The 19,053-nt window shown below is 59.2% G+C and overlaps 4 protein-coding genes across 4 annotated transcripts; all 4 read left to right on the top strand.

Moving 5' to 3' along the window:
- Nucleotides 1–3,345: 3,345 nt before the first annotated feature.
- LSCM1_08274 (uncharacterized protein) lies at nucleotides 3,346–7,671 on the top strand (the record flags this gene model as incomplete). The annotated part of the gene is made up of 1 exon (XM_067325609.1): nucleotides 3,346–7,671. The coding sequence occupies one exon, from the start codon at nucleotides 3,346–3,348 to the stop codon at nucleotides 7,669–7,671; it is 4,326 nt and encodes a 1,441-aa protein (XP_067181636.1).
- A 2,932-nt stretch (nucleotides 7,672–10,603) lies between these two features.
- Nucleotides 10,604–13,138, top strand: LSCM1_08273 (uncharacterized protein; the record flags this gene model as incomplete). The annotated part of the gene is made up of 1 exon (XM_067325608.1): nucleotides 10,604–13,138. The coding sequence occupies one exon, from the start codon at nucleotides 10,604–10,606 to the stop codon at nucleotides 13,136–13,138; it is 2,535 nt and encodes an 844-aa protein (XP_067181635.1).
- Nucleotides 13,139–14,118: 980 nt separating this feature from the next.
- LSCM1_08272 (uncharacterized protein) lies at nucleotides 14,119–14,610 on the top strand (the record flags this gene model as incomplete). Its single annotated transcript, XM_067325607.1, has 1 exon — nucleotides 14,119–14,610. One exon carries the CDS (start codon nucleotides 14,119–14,121, stop codon nucleotides 14,608–14,610), a length of 492 nt encoding a protein of 163 aa, XP_067181634.1.
- Nucleotides 14,611–16,796: 2,186 nt separating this feature from the next.
- LSCM1_08271 (uncharacterized protein) lies at nucleotides 16,797–18,272 on the top strand (the record flags this gene model as incomplete). Its single annotated transcript, XM_067325606.1, has 1 exon — nucleotides 16,797–18,272. The coding sequence occupies one exon, from the start codon at nucleotides 16,797–16,799 to the stop codon at nucleotides 18,270–18,272; it is 1,476 nt and encodes a 491-aa protein (XP_067181633.1).
- Nucleotides 18,273–19,053: the final 781 nt, after the last annotated feature.

The raw sequence follows: 19,053 nt of genomic DNA, 5'->3' as shown, positions 1-19,053 counted from the left end.
AGAAATCAGGTTTGCCATTCGGTAAGATTTTACGCACACCAAGGGTTCGGGTGTTTCTTTCGTTCGCCTTTCAAAATCCACTCTGCAGCAAGCACCCGCCCCCTACGAAATTACGCAACCACAAAGCACGAACACTTTTGCGAGAATAGCCGCCGAGCGCCGGGTGGGCTCCCCCGTCTCGTTCTTTCACAAACGGGCTGCTTCCTCTACTAAAAATGCGTCCGCGACCCCTTTTGCGTCCTCTTTGGCGGCGCTATGTTTGGATGTGCGCTATCGCTGCTCTTGCTACCCCTTTTTTCCGCTGCATCGTGGGATGGCAATTTTTTTGCCGGGGGCGGGTTTTTTTTGTCACGCCGCATCTTCTGGCTTCTTCCGGGGCCGCTGCTGATGGCGAACCGGGGCGGTGGCCAGGTGCTGGGTGGCGGTGTTGGCCGTCACTCGGGCGCGCTGGCCTTGGCCATCGCCATTTGCTGGTGGGCGAGGGGGGGCTGCTGCGCTGCGGGCGGGGTGCACCGGGCAGATGCCGGCGCGGGGCGGGGCGGCTTTCCGACGGCTACGCCGGCAGTGCCGCAACAGGTGCCCATCGCTTTTTAGAACCTGGTGGGCGCCCCTGTGCGAGGAGGTTGGGGGGGGTGCAAAGTTAGGAAAGCGCGGCTGGTTTTGAGGACTTCTGGGCGAGAGACGAAAGCAGTGCTCTGCGGGCTCAAAGTGGGACTAAAAATGGTGCGGGGCGGGTCGCGCAGCGTTGGTGCTCACTGGGGCTCTCGAACTGGGCGTCATGATTGTGTGTGGTGTGGAAGCGGGGAGGTTGTACTGGCCTTTTTTCCCTTTCCGAGCGGTGGGCGGGTGTTGTGTACATCGAGGGGCTGTGCACCGGAAAGTCCTTCGTGGTTACCCTATACCAGTAACCTGGGAAAAGAGGTCTATTAATTTTTGTTTGTGCTCTGGTAGACTTCAGGTGTGTGTGGAAAGACTTGACCTTTTCTGCGCTTTGGGCGTTGTGTTTTTGTTGCGTCTTGCATGGGGGCTGGGCGGGTTAGGAAGTGAAACAGTTTTCATATGCTAATAGACATTGGGGTTAAATTGCTGTGGCTCCCTCCCTGGTTTTTAGCCATGTGTGCACTCCAACTGGCGTCAATCAATAGGTGTAGAGGGGCTCTTGGGTGTCGCGGTAGGTGGTGGTGGGCGCAGGTGCGCCGCTTCATGGAAGAACGAGGATGCTTATGGGGAACCTCGGCGCCTTTTATGTACCCATGAGTGCTCCGCATAATTTCGGTGTTAGTCTCAACCGGTCAGCGATTCGCTCTTGATGAACGAATAGACGACTGCAGCTGAGCTTCTGACACCGTTTCTGTCGAAAGACGAAGGACTACCTGTACCGCTGTGCTCCGAACGCAGGCTTCCGCTGCAGCGGAGTAGCCTTTTCACTGGTCAAAGAAGGGATGTGCACCTGAGCAAAGCACAAAAAAGGGAGTAACTGAAGGAGTACCTTGAGACACTGCTTTAGTTAGCCGCTGTCTTGCATTCTAGTGCAGCTTGTGGCGTCGGGAGAGCGGGAATAAGAACTAAGAGAGTACTGCTTGCTCATCGCTTCGCACCGTCGAGGGCGATCTACTGAAAGTTCAGCCTAGGGGTTTGGCGTTGGAGGGTGGAGTAGCGGCTAGGACGGCTTGCGGTACAACCGGCTTTGTGACGACTTCAGCGCATTCTCCTTTTTGGCTTGTGGCCTATAATGTGCTCGATGCGCGACATGGCCAAGGTAAGGCGGGGCGCGCGGTGTGTTCATTGTTGTGTCTGCCGCTTCTTTGAAATATATGACTATATCATTACTAGAAACACCGAGCAGCGGAGTGCATGTTTGCGTGAAAGCGCGCATAGCTCTACGAGGTAGTTAAGGGGGGCGCGCTGATATTCCGAAAAAGATGCTCGACTAGGGATACCTGCGTGATCGGATTTTTCTACAGCGCACGTCTGACGGAGCCGCCTGTTTCCGCCCGTACGTAGCTGTCTCAATGCTTTACCGTAAATTATGGCTATAGCGATCTAGGGGAGTAAATCCCACGGGGATTGTAACAATGTTATTGAGTTACCAGATTTTAGCATTGCTCTTTTCTCTCGGCTGCTTTGTAGAGAGGCTTGGGGGAGTGGTCGTATAGGGTGGCCGGCGGCTTTCTAACTATCAAAGTTAGAGTGAAGGGAGTGTAGTATTTACGCAAATCACACACACACACACAGGGAGTCAGTTAGAGTGGAGCAAATGAAGCCTCTCGAGTCTATTACGAGAGCGATCGCTTCTCACGCTCAAGCTTTACCCAGCTTTAACCTCTCTGGGCAGCTTGTGAGCAAATGTTTCAGAATGGTCGGAAGAACTTTTCGCATCTGGTAATGAGTGGTTCTCCGTGACTCATTTGGTGTAACTTGGAGGCGTTTCGCACACACCTTGTTTTGCTTCCAGAGTGACAAGGTTCTTTGGATAGACCCAGGGGCCCGAGTCGGTGCCAGTGGGGAGGGGTAAAAGTAGCAGTCAACTAGCGTCTTTTAGCGGTTTTTACGCGAAAAAAAAACATTAATAAGGGAACGACGCATGTAACATCGGGTGCATACTTTCAAACACTACCAAAGGCACTGCCGCTCCCACTCGGGTATCCACAGCCCGAGTTCTCTTTTCTAGTGGCCATATTCTATGTGCAGTGAGGGAAGGGGACTCTTTCGCCAAAAGTCGGGTGATCTTGCGGCCCCTGTTTAATGCAGAAAAGCTCTCTGATTCTGTCCCCCCTTTTCTGCTGCCTCGCTATTTGCATTACTATCTTTCACTTTTTCGTACGCTGGTGCCTATTTTCTCTAAATCTTAAACTGCGACTGCTTGTGACCCTCGCCGCTTTTAGGTGGCGTGACGACCGATACAGCATTCTACTGAGATCGAACGCTCCTCTACGAGCCGGAGTCCCACCGTCTTGAGGCTCCACCTTCTACAGTTCAGTCTCCTCGGTTACGTTTTTGTTTCGGAGAGGCAAAGCGCTCTCGTCTGCGTTAGTAGCCATAAGCGGGGCTCCGACCACCGACTGAAAGGTTCGGCTTCTTGATATCGGCGTACCGGTAAGTGAGAGAGCCCGCGCTAGCGCATGTGGTGGGTTACTGATAACGGAACTTAGCCCCGTGTTCTCGAAACGCTTTCTTAAGGTGCCTGAAGACTTTCTCTGCAGAGCTTTCAAGCCAGGATTCTCTGTAGAGCAATCGATCTATTTGCCCTCTTGCTTGGTTGCAGCTGAGCGCATCCGCTGAAGTAGGGGCTGGCCAAACATCCGCTAGTAGCTTAGGCTTTCAACTTTGCACTTAATCGGCGGAATGGAAGCCTCTGATGGCGGCAGACATAGGGAAAGCGCAAAAAGAGACAAAAGCGGCGCGCACGCCACTGTGGCGTTTCTGAAAGCGACAACAGCTCCGCGGCGGACTTCTTCGGTACCAGGAACGAAGCAGGTACCGGCAGCCGATCAGGCAAGGGGATGCTCTTTATCTGTTCATAAACAGTACGACGGTGGGGTCACAGTGCAGAGCACTGCGCCCAGCAGAAATACCGTCTCACAAAACAATCACGTCTCTGGGGGAAGTGGCAAGCAGCGTCCAGCTGAGGGCACCAGTCACGAGGAACGTGACAATTCAGATACTGATGGCCATACTCAGCAGAGTCGAACTTTGGCTAGCCGCTCATACAGCCAGTCAGAGATTAGCACTGCAACCTTTGCCCTGCATCACGACCGGGCAGAGGATGACGGTGCAAAGGCTGGACAGGTACACAGAAATCTCAAGGCCGTGGAAATACCAGTTTCCACCGCTGGTCGACCCGCCTTCAGTGACAGCGCCTGTGTCTCTCGCAATCCCTACCACAGGAACACATCGGCGACCGCAGCAGTGATCGCTTCGACAAAAGCTGAGACAGAAATACCCTCAGTAGCACATGGCGAGATGAGCACTGACCCAAGGAAGATCGCTACCGAGGCAGAGAGGCGCATGCAACCGTCGCGCCAGCAAGTCCGACTTCTTTCTACGGAGACTGGATCTCTGTGTCACCGAAGCAGTGACATGCCTGCAACAGCGATTGTTGCTAGTGGCACAACGCCTGTTGTCTGCGTCGAAGCAGAGTTACCAGGTAGCGGCCCTAGAGGGGCATCCAGATCTGGAAAAGTTGCGGAGGCAAAAGTTCCAAGTGCCGAGCCCGCCGCTGGTGCTCGCGCCGGCCGTTTGCTGGATACGAGTATTGTAGCCGGTGATGCTACCACAACTGACACGCGCGACAGCCCCAGTCGCGGCCGACGAAGCGCCCGGTTTCTGAAGGAGATGCTGGGGGCAAGCGACAAGGAGCAGACAGGCTTCTCCGCGGGACATGCAGGTGACGGTGGCAATACAAGCAGCGCAGCTAGAGCCGCAAATCCCCTTCATCGCCACATCGAAAGTAGGGTGAGTGACAGTGTGTCTAGTAGCGAAACGAACTACACGTATGGTAATGGAGTTTCCGAAATGCAAAGCGTCACCGCACGGGGAGATGGACACGCGCATCACGTTGGCAATGTTTCCAGACAAGGCGAACATCAGCGCGGCATAGACAGTCTCGCGGAGGGGCGCTCTCTTGCCAGTTGCCGCGGTGAACTTGAGTGGCTATGCGTTCCCTCTTTGTTCTACCTTTTTGCCAATATCATCAAGTGGAATGAGCTGCAGCTGCAGCGTCGAGCATCTCAGACCCCTCTCGAGGAGAATCACGGCCACTCGAGCGATGCGTCGTTATCCCTAGTTTCGACGTGGTCCCCAAATCAGGAGCAAGAACTCCATGCGCTTGAGGGCCGTATCGGTTTCTCCGTCTTCGAGTTGGAGGGGGTGTACTTGAACCCGTTCTTGGTAAGCTGGTCAGAGCCGAAGGTGCGTTTGCTTGTTGCGGATGTCGCGTCAACATGGGAAAAGGAAGGTCCCTACAGCACCCAGTTCGACTGCGTCTCATCACGCCTTTTCGACGCCATCTCTACAGAGCAGACTTGTCAGCTTCGCAGCACCTGCTTGTTTTCGGTGCGACAGTGGCTGGGGTGTGCACAACACCGATGGGCTGTCGCGTGCGGCTGGGTAGCTTTGTTCATTATTTCGATTCTGTGCATTGTCTTTCTGGCTGTGTTTGGCCGTACCCAACTCATTGTCTGCGTTGTGCTTTCCGTGACGCTCAGCGTGGCGGTGGCCTTGATGCAGGTGGTTGCCGTGCTTTTATTGCATCACAACACGTATGCAGACACGGCTGCTAGATACTTCCGCGAGGAGGCGGTACGTGCGGCGCAGCAGAAGATGGAGGAAGAGGAAATGGAGGAAAAGCGAGAGGGGGAGAATGTAAGCGCGTACGGGCACCTCGGTGCGGTGAAGGTGTCTCGGGACGTGGCAGGCACCGGTGGAAGGGGTTACCCTACGGGTGACAACAACACGGATGCTGATGACGAGTACGTAGAGGACGGAGTCTCTCTGGCAGTGCGCAATCTGCGCGCCCTGACTGAGGGCAACACACGCTTGGATGCCAACGCGCCACCCTACTACCGCCTGCCAGGTCGGCCGCAGGGTGGGAAGCATCGCAGCGGCTGCGCAGGGAGCAGCCTCGGAGATGACGTGACAGTGGGGCATGGAAACTACGCCTCCCTTGCCACTCGTTCGTTGGAGGCTGGTGACACAGCCGAGCAGGCGTTTGAAGGGGATCGCGAAAATGCGGTCTTGCTGAGTCGCGTGACCTTTGAGCAGCAGCAGCCGTCTCACCGGGTGTACGAGGGCATGTGTGCCAAGCCGGTGCTGAGCCCTACAAAACAAGTGATGCCCAGCAGCACTAGTGGCGCCACTGGGGCGCCGGCGAGGAAGAGCACCGCTGACAGCTGGAGTAGCGAGAGGCAGGAGCAGCTCACTCGAGGGGGGCGTGATGGCGAAAAGGGGGTGGCGCAGGAGCAGCTGTCGCTGCAGGGACTCGCTGAAGTGCCAGGGAATGCCAACGTCACAGCGTTTCTGTTCTGTGGGAATATGAGTGTGCTTTCTCAAGTGGCGCTGGCGCTATGGGAACACAACTTTATGCTTTCGCGCGCCAGAAACCTTCAGGCGCTTGACAGCACGTTTAGGCACGGCTCCGCACGCTTCAAGGTGATGTTGATTCATGCCGCAGACGTGCCGGAGGGGTCTGCAGCGCTGGAGATGGCGCTTTCGTGGCTGCAAGTGGAGGGGCGCCCTGTCTTCTTCTTCTCCAGCTCGCCGACGGCGTACCCGGCCAGCGTGCCTCTGTCTGCCCGGCTGCTGATTCCGTTTTCTAGCACCGCCTTTAACGCTCTCTTGCTGGCTGGTGTGGGCGTGGATTCGGCGCTCGACTGCGTCTCGTTCCCAGTGCTTCTCGAGCAGGAGCAACAGCGCCAGCAGCAGCAGCCCCCGTCGCAGCCTTTTCAAGTTCCGCCATACACTCTCGGCCGCCGACTCGGTGGGGGTGCCTTTGGCAACGTGTTCGAAGCAGAGATGGAGGATACAGGGGTGAAGTGCGCAGTGAAGCGTATGTACTTGAAGGAGGACTCGAGCCAAGACGAGGAGCAGCAGGCACTGCAAGGGAGCAGCGGAGTGGCTGGGGCCTGTGCCGGCGGCGTCTCCCTTACAGGCGGCTCGAACTCTGCAGCGCCCCCCGGGGCGGCAGGTGTGGAGGAAGAGGCGGGTGGGGTGGCGGCCACCGCTGGTGGCTCACAGCTGCGCGAGATCGCGCAGGAGGTGGAGATTATGAGCTCACTGCAGCATCCGAACATCGTGCGGTATTACTACTGCGAGCGCGACGACAACTGCATTTCCATTTTCATGGAGCTCTGCACCGGCGGCTCACTGAGCTCGCTGATTCACAGCGGAAAGCTGGTCAACCCGCCGGAGATCAAGCAGCTGCTGCGAGAGATCATCAGTGCCGTTTCATACCTGCACAACATGCGCATCGTGCATCGAGACCTGAAGCCGGACAACGTCCTCTTTCGACAGGGGCACATCAAGATTACAGACTTCGGCACCGCTGTGCACAAGCACGGCGGAGACCTGCGACTCATCAAGGGCACGTTCGCGTACATGGCGCCTGAGATCTTAGTGGGGGAACCGTACGGGCGCGCCTGCGATGTGTGGTCTATCGGCTGCATCGCCGCCGAGGTGCTTTCTGTGGAGCTGCCACAGCACGCGTTGGGTCTTCCGGAAATGTGCGAGTACTACCGTGCCATGGGCGAGAACAGTGAGCTACTCATTGCATGCGACGTGCCGGGCGTGCGCGATTTCCTCCTCGCCTGTCTGCAGCGCAATCCCAACGCGCGCAGCACGGCGGCGGAGCTTTTTTACCACCCTATCCTGCAACCCCGAGACACCTCTATTCATGCCTGGATGGTGGAAGTGGTGGCGCGTCGCCGTCACACGCAGCAACAGCAGCAAGCGTTTCACCGCAACGGACTTGGCAGCCGAGCAGGCGGCGGACTCGGCAGCGCCGGTGGTAATCACCAAGTCATCTCCAACGCGCCAAGCAACAACGGGGCCCTTTGCTGCGCAGATGCCCGTGGCAGCTTTGACTTACACTCCGACGGCGAAAGCTCTCCATCGCTCGACTCGTCAAAGCTGACGGGTCAGCAGTCGTCGCCTGATTCAGAACTTACCGCGTAGTTTGGGACAGAGCAACACGCGCTGCCACTCACGGTCAAGTTGCCAGCGCGTGTTGTGGAACGGTTTTTATCCCCCCCCTCTCCCTCCCCTCTCCTACCTCACGCTTCTCGCTTCACCACTCTGCGTCCTGGGTGCTCCCATGCTCAAGTCGAATACGTGCGTGTATCGCCCTCTCACGCTGTCAAGTGCGACACATCATTGGAGGCACGCCGCTGTCGGTTTCGTACGCTTCCTTTTCTCGCGTCCGTCGCGTCCTTCTCCCTCCTTCCCTCTCACTCTACCGCCTCTGTTTCTCTTGTCTTCGACAGAAAAGGCAAACATCAACGAAGCTGTCCCCATTCCTGCGTTTTGTATGCGCTTCAACGAGCGGAGGCCTCTGCTCCTCCCTCTCTCTGTTGATTTGTGTCTTTGTTGTTGAGCACGTGCGAGAGCGATTGTGCGCGTGCGTGTTGGTGTGAGCGCCCTTTCCCTCCCTCCCTCCCTCCCCTGCCCCATCGCTTCGCCTTCCACGTCTCTGTTGAGGAATCGATGCGGGGGAGCGCCATGGCAGCTTGCCTTTCCCCCACCGTCACCCCTCTCTTATGGTGCACGCATTCTCTGCTCTGAGACGTCGACGCTGCTTCCCTCTGCCCTAATGGGAGGAATTGGTGGGAGGTGGTGGTGGGCACTCCGTTTCCGCGTCGCTGCGCTGTGGCGATGGCGCAGACGTTTTTCTTTTCCTGTTTTTTCTTTTTTCTGTCCCGCTCTCTCTTTTTCGTTTAGTCACATTTGGTGATGCTGTTTGCTGCCTCCTTTCCCGTCCCCTCTTTGTGTGTGTGTGAGAGTGTGTGTTGTCTGCATCGCTCACCCTCTCCATCATTTCACACTTCTGTGCCTCTCTTCCCCCCTCCTTTTCTTTATTGGCTCCCTTCGCTCTCCCTCTCTCGCTCTGTATTATTTTCCTGCGGTTATAAAAGTGTCGTTGCCCTCTTCTCAGTTCGGGTCCTGTTGTCCACCCGCTCACACACACACACACACACGCATAGTTACTCACGTTCACCAGCATGCGGAGGTTTGAGCCGAACAGCTGTGCTTGCTGACAGAATGCCTTCGCTTTTTTTTTTTCTTCTTCGGTCGAGTTCGGGAAGGGGGTAAAGCTCTCTGAGACGGCTTTGTACATCTCGTGTGGGCCTCTCTCTCTCTCTGCCCCCCCTCCCCTCCCCCTTCTCTCGGGCATATCTGTGGACAGTGATGGTCTTCACCTTTTCTGTTTCCATGACCCTCTCTCCTCTCCCCTCCTCTCCCTTTCTGCTCCCACTTTTTTTTTCTCTTTGTTCGTGTTCTCTTTTGTGTTCTCACCGTCATTGCCTCTTTTTCGCATGTCGATGTCTCTCCCCTCTGCCCTCTCTCGCCCGTCTGTCTGTGCCCTCTCCGCTCGATTGTATCTGTGCCCTTGCTCTCACACCGCTTTCTCTCATCGCCTTCGCCTGCGCACCGTTCCCCTTTTTGTTACGTTTTTCTTCCCTTCCCGCTTCTCTCTCTCTCCCTCTCCCTCCCCCTCTTCCCCAAGTATATGTAATCCTGCCAGACCGCTCTTCAGCGTGTCTCTTGCAAGCACGCTTCACCACTTGCGCGCAGCTTCACTTCGTTCTTATGTCTGTCTGTCTGTGTGTGTGTGTGACGCCTACCCCCTGTTTTCGCGTCAAGTTCTGGCATGCGCTCGTCTTCTCCTCTTAGTCTATGTATGAAGCAGCCGCCGGATTTTATTTTTCTTGTGTGTGTGCAAGTGTGTGTGTGTCTGCTGGTGTCTTTTTCTTTGTCCCTTGGTCGCTCTCTCCGATGGCGTCGGAGAGGTATTTCCGCGCGCCGCATCTTCTGGCTTCTTCCGGGGCCCGCTGCCCACCGCGAACCGGGGCGGTGGCCAGGTGCTGGGTGGCGGTGTTGGCCGTCACTCGGGCGCGCTGGCCTTGGCCATCGCCATTTGCTGGTGGGCGAGGGGGGGCCTGCTGCGCTGCGGGTGGGGAGGGGAGGGGAGGGCGGCTCTCCGACGGCTACGCCGGCAGTGCCGCAGCACGCGCCCATGGCCTTTTAGCACCTGGCGAGCGGCCCTGTGTGCATTGGGCGCGGTGGGAGGGGTATCGTTCGACTCGTGCGCTGTCCGGTGGGAAACGCGCGCGTTGAAAAAAAGGGGGGGGGGGCAGAGAAGAAAAGAGAAGTGCTCTCTCTTTTTGAGGTATTTGTTGCGTATCGTTCAGCTTCTTTTTGTGGTGCTGTGTGTGTGTGTGTGTGCACGTCTGCGTACTGCATCTTTTCTGAAGATCGGCAGGTCGCGTTCACTATGTCTGTGCCCATGCACTCGGGCTCAAGAAGGAGGCGTATGGTATGCCGGTGGAGCTATTGGGTGCCGCAGCGTCATCATGCTTGGCGGGACGTGCACCATCATCGTAAGACTCAAATGACTCTCTTCGTATCTACTTGCTTTTATTATTAGAGCCCTTCCGCGCCGCCTTAGCATTTCATGGCCTCCGCAGCGTCATTGCTGCTGCTGCTGCTGTCGTCGTCGTCTCTTCCTCATGAGACTGCTGCTCAGGGTCATTTCTGCATCCTCTTCGATCTCGCGTGTGCGTCTGTCAGCATCTTCCGTCCCCCCTTCTCTCTCTCCCCCTTTCTTTGTTGCCCCACGAGCTCATATGCAGCACCATTGCCCTTACATTTCGTACGCATATAACCCCTGCGCTTCCCTCCGGTCGCCTGCGCATCCACTGCCGCCGCCACTTTTCGGGAACCCTCTGCAAGGTGTGACATCGGCCCGCTTGACCGCCTAGGCTCTTCGGTCGTGGACGCGGGGGGCCATCGCGCAGCACGCAAACAGCGGTAGTCCTCCACCTACCTCTACCCCCTGCGTCTTCACTCTCTCTGCTGTGAAGAAAAAGAGAGGGGAGGCGCGCACGGCATGTTTTCTCCGGCCAGCGCCACCGTCCCCGGCAGCGAATCCGAGCCACTGAAGGCAGCTGACTTGAGATGGCCGAGTGCGCGTGGGCAAAGAGGTGCCGTAGAGGCAAAGGCTTCGAGCGCGCCGTACTCTGGGCCCTCAGGTGCGACGTTGCCGATGGGGCCCGGGGGTGATCCGGTGGCTGCGGTGACAGCGGTGCCGCCAGCTGGACACGTGACGTTCCCGACGGCAGACCTTGTGGACAGGAGCGCCTTCTTGTTCGGACTGCTTCAGTCCGATCACTTGGTGAATGATGTGCACGATGCCATCGTCCTTCTCAACAGCGTGGCTGCGGACAAGGCGGGCGATGGCGACGCCAAGGGCCGCACTGCAGGCGGCCAGAGCAGTGGTGAGGGAGCCCTTTCGGGTGTGTTCTACTTCGTTGCTCGCGCCCCCAGCCCCGACATGCCGTGGCGCCCCATCTACACAAGTGCTGTGCTGCTGTGCGTATTCGCCACTGTGGCGGCGGCGCAGCGGGCCATCGCCCGCATCAACGGCGTAGTGCTGCACACCATGCAGACAGGGGTGAGGGCCTCGACATCAACGGCCCCACCGGTGCGGATGTCGTCGCCGTGCCTTTTTCTCCGCCCGGCGAGGGAATTTGCGCTGGGGCCGGAGAACACGGACACGGCGTTGCTGACCTACCTCACGACGCCACGACTCGTGGACTTGCTGCTGCGCCGCCAGCGGATGCAGAAGCCGCACGACGGGGTCTCGGACGACGCGGAGCAGCGTAGCGCCATGGAATCGCACGCTCGATCAAACGTGCCGCCTGGGCATTTGTGCGGCTCGGCTGCGCGCCTGTACGCTGCCATTCTGAGCCCGCAAAGTCCCTACGCAGTAGACTGGGCGGCGGCGCGCGTGGCGATGGCTCGCGGGGACGGCATCGTGGTACCGGAGATGAGCGTGGTAGAGCCGTGGGCTTGCGGCGCGGCCGCGGAGTGCGAGCCGGGGAAAGAGGCCGCCTCCACCGCAGCCGGCTCGCCGCCCACCGAGAGGGGCTCGCCATCGCTGCTGGAGGGAGCGGAGGCTGAGCGGCGCCGGCGCGCCGGCGTGGCGGGCGCAGACCGATACGTTCCAATGACATTGCAGGAAGAGGAGTATTACCGTCGATACGGTCCTGGGTCGCTGAGCGTCGCGGGTAGTAGCCGTGCTCGGCGCGGCAGTGTGGAGGGGTTCAGCGAGCTGATGCCCTCTCGCGGCTCCCTCTATCGTGGCGCACAGGGCGTTCTGCGTGGTGTCTCCTGGTTCTGGCGCTGCGCCTACGAGGGCATCGGCGGCAAGGAGGCGGCGCTGAGCAGCGGCCCCGGCATTCCTGCAGCGGCGCCGATCGTTCCCAGTGCGCTACCGCAGACTCCTCCTGGCCTCAGCGGCAGCTCCAATCAAGCGCCATTCGCGGCAGCCGCGACCTCGCTGAGAGAGGAGCGGGACTTCTACGAGCCCCCGCGAGCGCGGCACCGCGCGGAGGGCACCAGGTCTGAAGGGGTGCGCGGCACCCGTGAAGGGGGTGGCCAGGTCATTATGATTCCCCGCTACAATGCGATCGGGTCTGCGCTGTCGTGGCTTCCAGGGTTTCACTACGTTGCGCCGCTCTTCGTTACGGGTGTCTTCCCGCTGGGCGGCACCACCACCACCACGCCGCCGCCGCCACAGCACCGCCGTCTGCATGAGGAGAGAGGCGACTCGAAGAGTTCTGTGTGGGGCCGAAAAGAGTCTCAGCTGTACGGCATCGCGCCAGCGGATGGGTGGCGCTCCGATGGTAGACAAGGTCCGTCGTACTCCTTGCTCAGTCACGCACCGATGCCGGCACCGGCCGCGGACGCCGCGGCCTGGGGTACATCCATGTGGCGCTCGGGTGAGCTGCCGAGGGCTCGAGGTGCCGGTTTGCCCCCGGTATCGCGGAGTTCGCTGGCGCAGCCGTCTCAGCTGCTTCCTTCCCCGTCACCGCAGTACTCGGCAGGTGCGTCGCAAGAAGCTCCTGGCACAGCGCACCATCTCAGCTCGCGCCTAGCGACGCCTATGGTCTCCTCTATCGCCCCCAGCCGCTCCTGCCTGCCTCCCCATGACAGCAGCCTCGCGTCATCCAGCGAGGGCACATCAATGTCGGCTCTCTGGAGGTCGCATGCCGCTGACAAGCCCGAATCTGTCGTCGCCTCGTCGCGAGGGAATCACAATTTCATTCGCGTCGATGGCGGCTGCACCGCAGGCGGGGGCTCCCGTGCAGCTCGTCATATGTGCAGCGTTGGCAAAGGCACGCCGCTTGCTACAGGTGCACTTGGGGAGATCTCGGGCATGAGACCCTGCGGCACGCTAGCAGATGAGCTTCGCTCCTCCGGCGGCGGCTCCCTCGAGGGCCTGCGTGGCTGCATCGATGACGAGAAGGAGGTGCGCGCCACTGCAGCGGACACTGCGGCTGATAGTCAGGTAGAAAAGAAATCTGGCTCCCGCGCATCACGCCGCACCGTCGAGTTCCTCCTTCCCGAGGAGACTCAGTAGTCCCGGTCCTGCGACAGTGGCGTGGTATGCATATATATATGTGTGTGTGTGTGTGGTTAGCGTTTTCTGAGGTGTGCGAAGGGGAGGGAGGAGAAGGCGGCGCGGGACCGCACCCGAGAAGGACGTCAAACAGAGAAGGGATGAGCTCGCCACTCGCTGTCTATATGTATTCTCAGCGGCTGGCGTTGCCATCGCGTGCTCTCAGCTCCTCTTCCTATCGAGCTGAAGACAACCCCGAGGCGAGTTGAAACGTGCAACAGAGACCCACCCTTGCCCTCCTTATCGAGCGCGTCTGTTTCACCTTGTGCCCACTGCGTCTCACCTTTTTTTTTCTTCCTCAGTCCCTCCTGCCGCCCACCCACCCCTCCGGAGTTAGATGGACTCCCGGCTAATGGCGTAAGGATGATGCAAGTGATCACCGTCAAGAAGTGAAGGTAGCCGCAGCGATGTGCCGGGCCTGCTGGTGGCGCGCCCGTGTATGTATGTGTGTGCAAATATCACGTGCATAGAAGCAGCATTGCCACCACGACACACCCCATCTCTCCCCCTCTTCATCTCCTTCAAAGGCAGAGAGTTCGTCAGATGCGTTTCATCGGTCCCGTTGCCTTTCCGCCTGAGTTGTGATCGGAGCGCTGAACGGGTCGCCCCTGCATACAGCGTCGATGGGTCGGGGCATGCCTTTCTTCCCTTTTTCCCCCCTTCTGAGGGGCCCACATCTTCATCTGTGTCAGTGAACCGTGGCACTGCTCGTATCCCCCGTGTCGCTTCTCCTCACTTTCTGCCCTCTCTCCCCTCGCCTCGTCCTCACTTCCCCCCCCGATACACAGCAAGCCGTCTTACCCCCCCCCCCCCCCACCGAATACAAACCCTTCTGTCTGTTGCCTGTCAGCCCCCGCTGCGTCTCTCTCTCTCACACACACACATATTCACACCTCGCCGCGCGTTTACCACCGAACGCATTCTACAGAAGACCAGCGACAATGCCGAACGTCATCGTGACTTGCACCTTTAACCCCCCATCCATCTCTATCCAGGGGGCAAGCATCCGCCAGGACACGATCGAAGCCCTTCAGCGCGCATTGCCGAAGCAGACCACGACCAGCCCGCCTACGCAGCGCCCCACTGAGTCTGCAAAGTTCCTCCTGACCAGCGGCAACGGGACGGTGCCGTGTGGCGAAGTGAGCTGCGTCGAGTCTGTCGGTGCCGCCGCTGATGGCGTGGGGGAGGGCAGTCAGCAGAACACCTCCCCGCGCCAGAGCTCCACCGGCCTGGCCCCTGGAGAAGTTGGTGAGGGGTACAAGATCTGGCGCATCGACCTTGGACAGCACTACTGCGACCAGACGGGCCGCTCCATGGTTTTCCTGGTGATCATTGAGGCACTGGAAGAGGAGGGCTTTGCTCTACGCGGTACGCACACGATGCTGACGGAGCAGGAAAAGGACGTTACCCGTCTCATCTTCGTACGCTCTTGAGGACACAAGGTCCTGCACGAACAAAGAACCACAGCAGCACACACACAAAAAAAAAGACAGTGAAGGAGCTCTCCTTATAGGGCGGGTGAATGGGCAGGTGGGTTCGTGGGACGGGGGCGAGTGAACGCCAGCGTTCTCGACGTGCCGGTGCACTCATGCGCCCCCCCCCCAACGACCCCAGTATTCAGCAACAGCATCCGCGGCCCCCCGTCCTCCCCCCACACGCCGATTTCCCTTCCCTTTCTCCACACACATGCACACAACAGAGCGCGTGCACTCATGTACAGCTCTCTCTGAAAAGGAGTGAAGCACACACGCACACGCATTTGTGTGTGTGCGTGTGTGCTTCACTCCTTCGCTTTGCCTTTCTCTTCCTCTCTCCCTCCCCAGCATGTAAATGTATACCTATATATATATATATATATGCAAAGGCCGTTGATAGACCGTGTCGCCTCCCTTCCCTCCCCTCTCGCCCCCCCACACCCCCACCCGCCGCGCCGTGTGTATGTATATGTCGTTGCTTCTTTTTTTATATTTAAAGCTTCACTCTCTACAATGAGGCACGCGCTTCGGGCTGTCTTGGTGGTGGTGATTTGTGTGCGTGTGTATGTACGCGTTGTACTTTCTGTGTGTTTCTGTTTCCGCTGCTTGACTGCCGTGCCGAGCAGAGGGCAGGTAGGGAAGAGAGAGGGGGAGCGGAGAGAGATGGGCGGAGCTCCGCGTCTGCCCTCTCCCCCCCGCTCTCACTCACTCACTCACCCTATTGGTCTGCAGAGAAAATATGCACACGAACGGCAGTGTGTACGGATGCGCGTGTACAGGCTGTCAGCGTTACGCCGATCTCGTTTTCCCTTCTTGGCGCGTCTTCACCTCTTCTCCCCAGTCGCCAGTCTCCAGGCACACCCACATCCACCAGGCCCCCTCCCCCCTTTCCCTCCCCCGGCGTTTGCCGAGTGCGTGCCGGCAGGTTTTCCAGCAAGTGGCCGTGCGCCGTGGCGAGGGTAGCGTTGGTGTCAAGAGACGGCGAGGCACTTGCCGGTGTGAGTAACAGAAGACGCGAAAGAGGCAATAAATGCAGACAAACGCACACACAAAAAGGTAATGAAGACAGAAAACGCTGCCGTGTCTGTTATGGTCTGTCTCTCTGTCTCGCTGTGCGTGTGTGCGTGGGTGGCGGGGCGGCGGGTGGTGGTGGTGGAAGGAATGCCGAAAGAACAGGGAAGGAGGGCGCTCGCGCACTGAGGTGCAGTCTGCCGCGCACACTTCCCCTCCGCCCCCCCCCCTCTCCTTCCTATACGCACACGCAGGTAGACACGTGAAGATGGCCCTTTCTCCGATCCCATGTGACAGGCAGCTTCAGCACTCCATTGCTTCTGTTGGTTGTGAGCAGCGTTCGACGCCTTCGCACCCCCTCACTCACTCACTCCGCCCCGCCCCCCCCTCCCCTACACAGATGGCAAAGCAGCGAGCATGAGAGAGTGTGAGGGAGGCTCCTGATCGCTTCCTTTCTCCGGTTCGGTAGTCGGGGGAGGCCACCGTTACTATGGCGAAGGCACGGTACTGACGCCCCTCACCTTCACGTCAATGATCCCCTCCCTCTTAAGGCGCGGACCACCGCATCTCTCTCTCTCCCCCCTCTCCTCCCTCCATCCCCATCTACTGATCTACCGGCGTGTACACGATGCACCATCTCTGTGTCTATGGTATCCAGCATGTGCACGGCGTCGGACACATACACACACACCCGCCGCCAAACGCTTACCCGTAGCTGCCAAACTCTCTTCTCCATCCAGTAAGAGAAGGGAGGCGACGACAGCCCCCCCTCCCCTCCCCCAGCCCGCACCGCACCGCTCCTGCGCCATCGAACGCTCCTCGCCATTTTCTTTGTTTTTATTCGCTCATTCCCCCCTCCCCCACCTCCCGTGGCTGTGCCCTCTCTCTCGCTTCAGCATAAACGCAGCGATTCAGACTCCGAGCCGCGCCTCTCTTCCCCGCCTCTGATACACACTCCCGGCGCCGCTTCCACCCGCTCTCGCCGTGTGTTTCTTTGGCGCTCTCTAACTGCCCATTACTGCGGTGTCTGCCCCGCTCCCCCCTCTCTTCTGATTTACGCCACATCATAGGCCCCTCTGCGACTCAGATTCGTTTCTTCTGTGTGACACCTCCTCTGCTTCCCGTGACTGACGATGAAGTCGCGCACCTCGGGAAGCTCTCGCCGCGCCGCCACTGGTGACGCGGATGGGCGCTCGCTTGAGGCAGCTCTGGCAACCTCGTCTTTGCTTCTGTGGCTGCCCTACTCCCTCGCCGCGGTGTACGTGGCGTACTGTCGCGCGTTTGTTGCGGAGTCGCCTCCCGCTGGAGGCTTCAGCGCGCTGTCCAGCGCCGGCATCCGCAGTGTTTCCTCCTCGTCTGCATTCAGCGGCGGTGCAGGGGTAGCGACGTCCTCCGCGTCTGCTGGGGTGTCGGTTGCTTCCTCGGCGGCGGCCGCTTATGGCGGCTCTGTCGCAGGGGGAGCGATGGCCCGGCCCCGCCACAGCTTCCTCTACTACTACATCTTTCCCGCTGGCTTCGACATAGCCGTCTTCCTGCCGCTGCTGCTGCGCGTCTTGACCTTCAGCGCCGCAGCCATCCTCGTCACATACTATCTTGCCGTGCACAAGCACAACGGGGGGGAGTACTTGATGGCGGTGGCGTGGGCACTTGGGACTTTCAGCGGGTACGGATGGCTGTACTCGTCGGCAGGGTCGGTGCTGCCAACTTCGTCGTCGCCCTCCTCGAGCAGCGCCAGCGCGGGGGCGCAGGTGCTGCCATCTGCTGCACGACCATCGTGGCTGTGGCTTGTGGTGTCGCTCCTTACTGGCCTCTTCAGTGGCATACTGTGCAAGGTGAAGGACATTGTGGATGGCAAACACGCACGCAATCCGCATCTCTTCGTGCTGCTCGATCGCTATGACGAGGTCGTCGAGGATGCGGGGCTGCGGCGCCCCGCTAGCGTCGGTGAGGACTACTGCGATGATAGCGACCCTGGCTCGCCTTCCACGCCGGCGACGGCATCTGCCTCCTCTCCTTCGTCTGGGGTGCCGCGTTGCCGCCGCATCCGTATGTCCACCTCCCACCATCTTGTCAGCCTCGGCGACCGACTTTACATGGTTGTGCCCTTCTGCACTGGGCAGTGGTTTTCCTTTATTGTGCACCATGGGTGGCGTGGCATCATTCTGGAGAACGGGACCATCTTACTTTCCCTCGGCTTGGTGGGCTACACAATGCTGAGCTACAAGTTCCTGAAGCGCCAGGTGCTGCGCGTGTCCGGGCGGGTGAGCCTCTCGGCGACGGCGCGCCGTCTAAGTCGTCACGACAAACTCCGCCTTCGGGAGCAGCAGCAGCAGGGCGATGCTGCTGCCGCCTCCAGCGGAGACGCGGCTGGGGATCCCGCCGGGGCTGAGCTCCTCGAGGACGTCGGGGAGGTGGCGGTTATCGACGTCATTGACCTCATCTCGAAGCTGTTCACGACGTCCTTTGGCGTTGTTGTGCTCGTGGTGCTGGGGCTAAACCTCTTCATGACGTCCCTCTGCATCCCCTTTCTCAAGGCGCTCTTCCAGCTCAACGCGCTGGTCAGCGGTGTCGGCATTGTGATCGAGCTCATCATGTATGAAGCGGCGTGATGGGCTGGCGGAGACCTCTGGAGATATCAGCGCTCGTCTCCACGGGAGTAGGTGTGCATGGCCCCCCCTCCCCCTCATTGCTTGCGCATCTCGTACACAGCATTCACCATACTTGCTCGCCACAGCACATCCTCCACTCTCATTTTTTTCGTGGTTGGGAGGATGGAGGGGGGGCGCTCGCCTGCTGTGCCTGCCCTCCTCCACAAGTGCCGAGGTCGTTCTTCGCTATCGCTACTCATCTCGCAACGATCAGATGTCCGCACTTGCACGAGCGTATATCAGGCATGCCTCCATCCGTGCGTCCATCTATACAGATACAACAGCACGGAGTACCCATGTTCAGGGGAGGAGCAAGGCGACTGAGGTGAGCAGCCACAACCGTGAGGACCACAAAGAAAAGAGAGAGAGGAGGGGTGAGAGGAGCCGTTGGGCCCCTTCCCTTCCCCCCTCCCCCCTCCCCTCTCCGTCCTGGCATAGACGACTCCCAGTCGTGCGCAGTGGTGTCGCCGGCCTCTCCCCTTCCCCCTTCTTCTTCACCTGCCTGCCTGCCTCTCTCTCTCCCATGCCGTACACGCGCAACCGCCCCGTCGCTTGGGTAGTGGGCATCGTGGCGCTCCGCCTTCTCTCATCCCTTTCCCACCCATCCCGCCCCCCGGGGGCACTGCCTATCAACTTCGTCGACATTTCGGCGCAAGGAGAGCAACAGCACACAACGTGAACACAAGGAGCGAAGGGGTTTATACGGCGGGCCTCACCTCTCACTCCTCTCTCCTCTCTCACA

The sequence above is a fragment of the Leishmania martiniquensis genome, chromosome 2 (genome assembly GCF_017916325.1).
Source record: "Leishmania martiniquensis isolate LSCM1 chromosome 2, whole genome shotgun sequence".
NCBI lineage: Eukaryota > Euglenozoa > Kinetoplastea > Trypanosomatida > Trypanosomatidae > Leishmania > Leishmania martiniquensis.
The sequence above is the reverse complement of the archived record's forward strand: the minus strand, read 5'-3'. Positions and strand labels throughout refer to the sequence as shown.